General features: G+C 49.3%; 1 protein-coding gene across 2 annotated transcripts in view; it reads left to right on the top strand.

Moving 5' to 3' along the window:
• Nucleotides 1–4,653: 4,653 nt before the first annotated feature.
• The window catches only part of DDX17 (DEAD-box helicase 17), a 26,426-nt gene continuing 23,634 nt past the window's right edge, over nt 4,654–7,445 (top strand). For both annotated transcript variants that reach the window (XM_017509000.2, XM_017509001.2), the window contains exon 1: nt 4,654–5,038. In XM_017509000.2, coding sequence (XP_017364489.1) covers nt 4,989–5,038 — 50 coding nt within the window. In that variant the 5' untranslated portion in view covers nt 4,654–4,988. The remainder of the gene's footprint in view (nt 5,039–7,445) is intronic.

Here is a 7,445-nt window from a genome sequence, read left to right as displayed (position 1 = left end):
ACACACTCTATTTTGCCTCTATTATCAAAATTATGTAAATACCAGCATTTTTTTCATTATATCTTAGAGACACCAATTAGTATTTAACTAACCTATTGCTGTTTTCACTTTGTCCTTATTATGTTCTGATTTTTGATGCCAGCCTGATTTTCTTCACATTATTAAGTCTATGTACTTCTAAAGTACAAGAGACCATAACACAATTACATACGTTGTGGTCAGCTCACCTTACTATTTTATTTCTCAGCAGGATGATGCCAGATTTCCTCTGACTCTCTCTCAGCTCCATGTCTGATCAACATCCCTATATCTGCCTGCGGCACACAAAGGAATCTATTTTTTTGAGATAGTCTTGCTCTGTCGCCCAGGCTGGAACACAGTGGCATGATCTCGGCTCACTACAACCTCCACCTCCCAGGTTCAAGTGATTCTCCTGCCTCAGCCTCCTGAGTAGCGGGGACTACAGGCGCACACCACCATGCCTGGCTAATTTTTGTATTTTTAGTAGAGACAGGGTTTCATCGTGTTAGCCAGGATGGTCTCGATCTCCTGATCTCGTGATCTGCCCACCCTGGCCTCCCAAAGTGCTGGGATTACAGGAGTGAGCCTGTTTTCTTTTTTTGTTCTTGTTTTTGTATTTTTTTGTTTTGTTGAGACAGAGTCTTGCTCTGTCACCACGGTGGAATGCAGTGGTATGAGCTCAGCTCACTGCAACCTCTGCTGCCCAGGTTCGAGCGATTCCCCTACCTCAGCCTCCCTAGTAGCTGGGACTACAGGCGCGCACCACTACACCTGGCTAATTTTTTGTATTGTATTTTAGTAAAGATGGGGTTTCACCATATTGGCTAGGATGCTCTCGATTTCCTGACGTTGTGATCAGCCTGCCTCAGCTTCCCAAAGTACTGGGATTAAAGGTGTGAGCCACCAGGCCCAGCCAAGCCTGTATTTTTAAAAAGATAACCAGGCAGAGTGGCTCATGCCTGTAATCCTAGCACTTTGGGAGACTAAGGTGGGAGGATTGCTTGAGGCTAAGAGTTCAAGACCAATCTGGCCAATATAGTGATACCTTGTTTTTAAGAAAAGAAAAAAAACAAACTAGGCAGGACACGGTGGCTCATGTCTGTAATCCCAGCACTTTGGGAGGCTGAGGCAGGTGGATTACCTGAGATCGGGAGCCTGGGCAACACTGAAACCCCATCTCTACTAAAAATACAAAAAATAAGCTGGGTGTGGCAGCCTGCACCTGTAGTCTCAGCTATTTGGGAGGCTGAAGCAGGAGAATCGCTTGAACCCAGGAGTTGGAGGGTGCAGTGGGCCAAGATCACTGCACTCCAGCCTGGGCGACAGAGCAAGACTCCATCTCAAAAGAAACACAGGAAGAAAGAAAAAAAATGTGGCTGGGCAAGGTGGCTTACGCCTATAATCCCAGCAAGTTGGGAGGCCAAGGCAGGTGGATCACCTGAGGTCAGGAGTTCAAGACCAGTCTAGCCAACATAATGAAACCCCATCTCTGCTAAAAATACAAAAATTAGCTGGGCGTGGTGGTGCACGTCTGTAGCTACTCAGGAGGCTGAGGCGGGAGAATCACTTGAATTCGGGACGCAGACGTTTCAGTGAGCCAAGATCATGCCACTGCACCACAGCCTGGGTGGCAGAGTGAGACTTTGTCTCCAAAAATAAAAATAAAAGTCCTGTTCAGCTACTATGAAATTTGATCTGCAGTTTGGCATATACCTACTCCCTCCCCTCTAGCCTAAGGAGGGCTGAATTTCCTGTTTGTGTTTGTCAAAAGCCAAAAAAGAATCCCAATCATCTGCTCTTCCAGAAAGATGAAAGAACTGTTTGTGTCCACATCAAAGATAAGGCCCTACAGCAATTCAGGAGACTATGAGGGCCTCCCAAGCACCAGCAGGCATAGCCACACAGTCCTGGCAGGTCTGATCTTTAATGCTTGAGCCCCACCAAGAATGAGTGAGTGCTCAGAGACGGCCCTGCAGGTAACAAAGTTGGTGGTCTGTGGCCAAAGTGACCCAGTAGTTCTTTTGGGTCAGTTTCATGGCTTCTTCAGACCTAAAAAGCTGCCACTGAAAGGGCCTTGGTCCCTTAGTCTTTGGTTAGTCCAAGCCTATGTTAGTCTTTCATTTCATTTACATCTAACCGGCCAAAGAGCCTTCACCTACTAGGATCCCCATGAATTAGTGGGCGACAGAGTGAGACTCCGTCTCTTAAAAAGAAAAAAAAAAAAAAAAAAAGGTCGGCAGCTCACGCCGGTAATCCTAGTACTTTGGGAGGCCGAAGGGGGTGGATCACCTGAGGTCAGGAGTTCAAGACTAGCCTGGCCATCATGGCAAAACCCCATCTTTATAAAAAAAAAAAGAAAGAAAGAAAGAAAAGCTACATAGGCCCCTTACAATTTGCCACAAGGAGATTCCTTGCAGGCCCCCAAGATCTTTTTTCTTTTTTTTTGGCCCCCAAGATCTTTATGCTAAAACAGTTCTGTTGAATTTCACCCTGATAATGGACATTAATGGTTTATCATCACAAGCACAGGACAAGGGACAGAATTAAAAACTTATCCCTCTGTTCACCTGAGACAAACACATATCTGACTGCTGCCTCTGCCCTATGATGATTTTATCTTATGTGAAAATTGCAGATTAACTGAGCATGAGAGGAAGGCATCAGTGAAGACTAATCAAAGACTCAGAGGAAAACGCATGGACACATGGAGGGGGAAAACAACACTCACTAAGGGCTGTCGGGGGTGGGGGTAGAGGTAGAGAGAGCATCATGAAGAATAGCTAATGGATGCTGGGCTTCATACCTAGGCGAGGGGTTAATCTGTGTAATAAACCACCATGCCACACGTTTACTTGTGTAACAAACCTGCATATCCTGCACATGGACCCCAGAACTTAAAAGCTGATGAAAAAGGCCAGGCATGGTTGCTCACGCCTGTAATCCCAGCACTTTGAGAGGCCGAGATGGGCAGATCACCTTAGGTTGGGAGTTTGAGTCCAGCCTGGCTAACATGCTGAAACTCTGTCTCTACCAAACATATAAAAATTAGCTGGGCACGGTGGCGGGCGCCGGTAATCTCAGGTACTCAGGAGGCTGAGGCAAGAGAATCGCTTCAACCTGGGAGGCGGAGGTTGCAATGAGCCCAGATCATGCCACTGCACTCCAGCCTGGGCGACAGAGCAAGACTTTCTCTCAAAAAAACAACAACAAAAAAACCCCACTCAGCACCCACATAGAGGGACAAATTTCCCTACTTGTACCTATCTGTTGAAATCAGACGTTAGATGTGCCTGTCTCGAGGGCCTTAACTGCTCAACAGTTGTGGGACGCCATCTGGCCAAGTTTGAAGGGCTTTAAAATGCAGTTTGAGAGGACAGGGAGCAGGTAAGAAAAGGGAAGCCAGTATAGAAGGAACTGAGCGGAGAACGTGGGCTAGCCTGGTTCAACACTTGTCCTTATGGCTTTGCCCTTTCTGTGTCGGGCCACCGCTCTGAAACCTTGTTCTCCTGAGTGCTGGGGTCTTCTCAGGGCTTTCTGAGGAACGCCGTTTAAAGGCAGCCAAAAGCCCACGGGGTCCACTGGGGCTCCAAGCACATTTTTTCTTTTTTTTTTTTTTGAGACGGAGTCTCACTCTGTCGCCCAGGCTGGAGTGCAATGGCGCAATCTCAGCTCACGGCACCCTCCCCTCCCGGGTTCAAACGATTACACTGCCCCAGCCTCCCGAATAGCTGGGATTACAAGCGCGCACCACCATACCCAGCTAATGTTGTATTTCTCGTTGAGACGGGGTTTCACCTTGTTGGCCAGGCTGGTCTGGAACTCCTGACTTCAGGTGATCCGCCCACCTCGGCCTCCCAAAGTGCTGGGATTACAGGAGTGAGCCACCACGCCCAGCCTCCAAGCACATTAGCAACGGCTGTGCTTGGCCAGGGACGGTGAAAACATACGGTTCACAAAATGCACCTCAGTGTGAACCAAGCGTAGCTGAGGGGGCTTTAACCTAATGGGGACATCGACACCTCACCAACTCCCGAAAGAAAGGGACACGGCGCATCCATCATGGCTGCCGGAGACAGAGCAGCGAGAGACAACCAAAAGAAAATGGCGCCGGGGTCCGCCGCCATTCTCAAACGGCCCAGGGCGGCGGGGCGAGAGGGCTGCCAGCACCATATAGGAAGACCAGTCAGGGAACTTAAGACCCTTCCGGCTTCTGGCACCAGGAGACCCTGAAACTTGATAACAATATGGAGGACGGTTATTGTCTCTGCAAAGCAACTTCTACAAGCTGGCCGCGGGGTCTGACCAGAGATCGGAATCCGGCAAAATCCTCTATTCTCTAAACAGAATGCGTTACGCATACTGCGCATCTTCGCAACAGCAGGCCGGCAAACGACGCAAAGAATGTTGCGTCGCACCGGAGGCTTTTCCTCCCACCTCACCCCACGTTCTAGTTCAGGTGGCGCGAAAACTCTACGCTCACTCCGTACTTTGTTTTTCTTATACACACCGCAAAATACCGCCATCGTCGCAACTGACGTAAAGTGCTTCCAAGAATACCCGTAGTACTCCGCGGAGCCCTCGGGCTATTCCAAGACGCTGTTTACGTATCCTCTCCGCCGTACGTAGCGTTAAGTTGGAGCAGACTCAGCGGCGGCCGCCATTTTGTGCAGTCGCTGGGAAGGAAGGAGACGCCTAAACCGCGGCACTGCCGGGTTTGAGCGTAGCCAAACCTGCCCACCGGCTTTATAGCCCCGATTCTCTGTGTTTTGCTCCCGTCTCCGACGAGAGAGGCGGCGACGGTGGCGTCTGCGACGGGAGACAGCGCGTCGGAGCGAGAGAGCGCTGCGCCTGCCGCCGCCCCAACAGCGGAGGCGCCGCCGCCATCGGTCGTCACCAGACCGGAGCCGCAGGCCCTCCCGAGCCCGGCCATCCGTGCCCCGCTCCCAGATCTCTATCCGTTTGGGACCATGCGCGGAGGCGGCTTTGGGGACCGGGACCGGGATCGTGACCGTGGAGGGTAAGGGTGGGGGAGGAGAGGAGAGGCCTGGCGTGGGGGTGGGGAAGTTGCTTTCTGGGTAGGCCCAGCGGACTGCGGGCCTGGGAGCCTTGCTCTCGACCCGGGGAGGCGAGGCGAGACGGCGGTTTCGTTTGCGGGCCTCGGACCAGGGTCACTCGGACCCGGGAAGGGCGGCGGCTTGGCGACGCTGGGCCTCTTGGTGCGGACGGCCGTCGTGGCGCGGTCCGGCCTCGTCCCAGCTGCGCGGGGGGAGGGGAGGGATCCGGAGGGCGGCCTGGCCGCGGTAGACCCGGCCGGGGTGTCGGGGCCTCGCCTGACTTGCCGGCTCTTCAGTCTGGCCGCTTCGGGCGGGCCGTTTGATGTCTTCAGGCCTCGAACTTCATCTGGAAAAACGGATCTTCCTAAGAGAAGACTTCAGCCCGGGAAAACCTTTCACGAAATGGCAACCTTGACATTCTGTCCCTAGAGTTCACTTTATGGCATTGGAGACCAAAAGACCGACTTTTTATTTTTAAAAATAGATTTTAATCCTTTTCAGTCACATTTTAAGTGGGAGAAATACATTGGGATGTAAAGCAATGGAGTTCCCATCTGAATGATCGTGTTTAGGGGAAGGAGAGATTTTGGGGTCGTTTAGTTTTAATTTTATTATTTCAGCCTTTTTTTTTTTCCTAATTGGACAGCAGCATCAACTGTTCGGTGTCTCTAGAAAGTTCTTGGTGTTGTGGGCCGGGCGCGGTGTCTCACGCCAGTAATCCAGTACTTTGGGAGGCCAAGGCGGGCCCGACTCCTGAGGTTAGGAGTTCGAGACCAGCCTGACCACCATGGAGAAACCCCGTCTCTACCAAAAATACAAAATTAGCCTGGCGTGGGGGCACATGCCTGTAATCCCAGCTACTTGGGAGGCTGATGCGGGAGAATCGCTTGAATCCGGGGGACGGAGGTTGCAGTGAGCAGAGATCGCACCATTGCACTCCAGCCTGGGCGACAGAGCGAGACTCCATTTCAAAAAAAAAAAAAGTAATTGGTATTATAATGCCAGAATTACTGGGTTGGAAGTTAACATGGGTTTAAACCTAAAGTTCCCAGATAGATTTAAATTTTACTGGTAAAAGAAAATGTCGCTTAAGAGATGTTCTTATTTGTGCTACCACTTAGAAGAGCGGTGTCTGGACAGGCCGGGTGCAGTGGCTCACGCCTGTAGCCCCAACACTTTGAGAGGCTGAGGTAGGCAGATCATGAGGTCAGGAGTTTGAGACTAGCCTGGCCAATATGGTGAAACCCCCGTCTCTACTAAAAATACAAATAACCGGGCTTGGTGGCGCACACTTGTAATCCCAGCTACTTGGGAGGCTGAGGCAGGAGAATCGTGTGAACCTGGGAGGTGGAGGTTGCCGTGAGCCCAGATCGCGCCACTGCACTCCGGCCTCCTTCGAACTCCCCCCGTCCCCCAAAAAAGTAAAGTGATGCCACTAAGAGTGAGTGTGTGTGTGGGGGGGGGGCGGGCCTTGTTCAAGATCCGAAACCATTGTAAACCTGTTTCCTCCTCTGAGGAAGGGGTAATTGCTTTTACTTTGATGTGTTGTCAGTAATTAAAAGATAATGGATGTAATTGTCTGTCGTAGGGCTCTGTTAACGATATTTTCTCCAAACATTTTTATTTTTTGTGGTTCAGATACACAACTACCAGATTTACTAGCCACAACCACTTCAGTTGCCACTTTTTACAAAATTAAAATTTTGATTTATACCTTATTCGGAAGGAAAATAGTTGATCTCATTTTAAGTTTAGAGGTGGGATGTTTGCTCAGTGTTTTGCTGTATTGCTAAGTTTAGAAGTGAATTTCGGTACAACCAGTTAGAAAAATAATTTGACATTATCTAGGAAAGTTGAAAACAATCCAGAAATTCCTCCCTAAGCTTTATACCCTACACTGTAATGCCTAGAGCAATCCTTGCACACTTGGCCCAGCATCCTCATACAGAAAAATTTGTATACCAGCATTCATGACAACAGGATATTGGAAACAACTCAAATGTCTCAAGTTGTGGGTAGTTGTGCCATTGAATACAATTGAATGGGGAGGGGGGAGAGAACTTGGATTAGTGTGAATAAGTCACAGACCTGTTGAGTTAAAAAGCAGGTTGTGGTAGGGTGACACATTAAAGGTTATGTGCAAAAATGACAGGAAAGGATTGGTTAACAAAATTGAAGGTAGTGGTTATTAGGGTGAAAGTTGTAAACGTGAAATAGGCACATAGAGGGGCTACAAAGTACTAATAGTGTTCTATTTCTTTATAATGGGTGTTTGGGTTAATACTTCCTTTCCGCATATATATGCTTTAATAAGTTATTTGAAAGGAGGAAAAAGGTGAATTATTGATCCATACTTGACTCTGAGTATCA

The sequence above is a fragment of the Cebus imitator genome, unplaced genomic scaffold, assembly GCF_001604975.1.
Source record: "Cebus imitator isolate Cc_AM_T3 unplaced genomic scaffold, Cebus_imitator-1.0 Scaffold404, whole genome shotgun sequence".
NCBI classification, from domain to species: domain Eukaryota; kingdom Metazoa; phylum Chordata; class Mammalia; order Primates; family Cebidae; genus Cebus; species Cebus imitator.
Note: the sequence above shows the minus strand (reverse complement) of the source record. Positions and strands in the feature narration are given on the sequence as shown.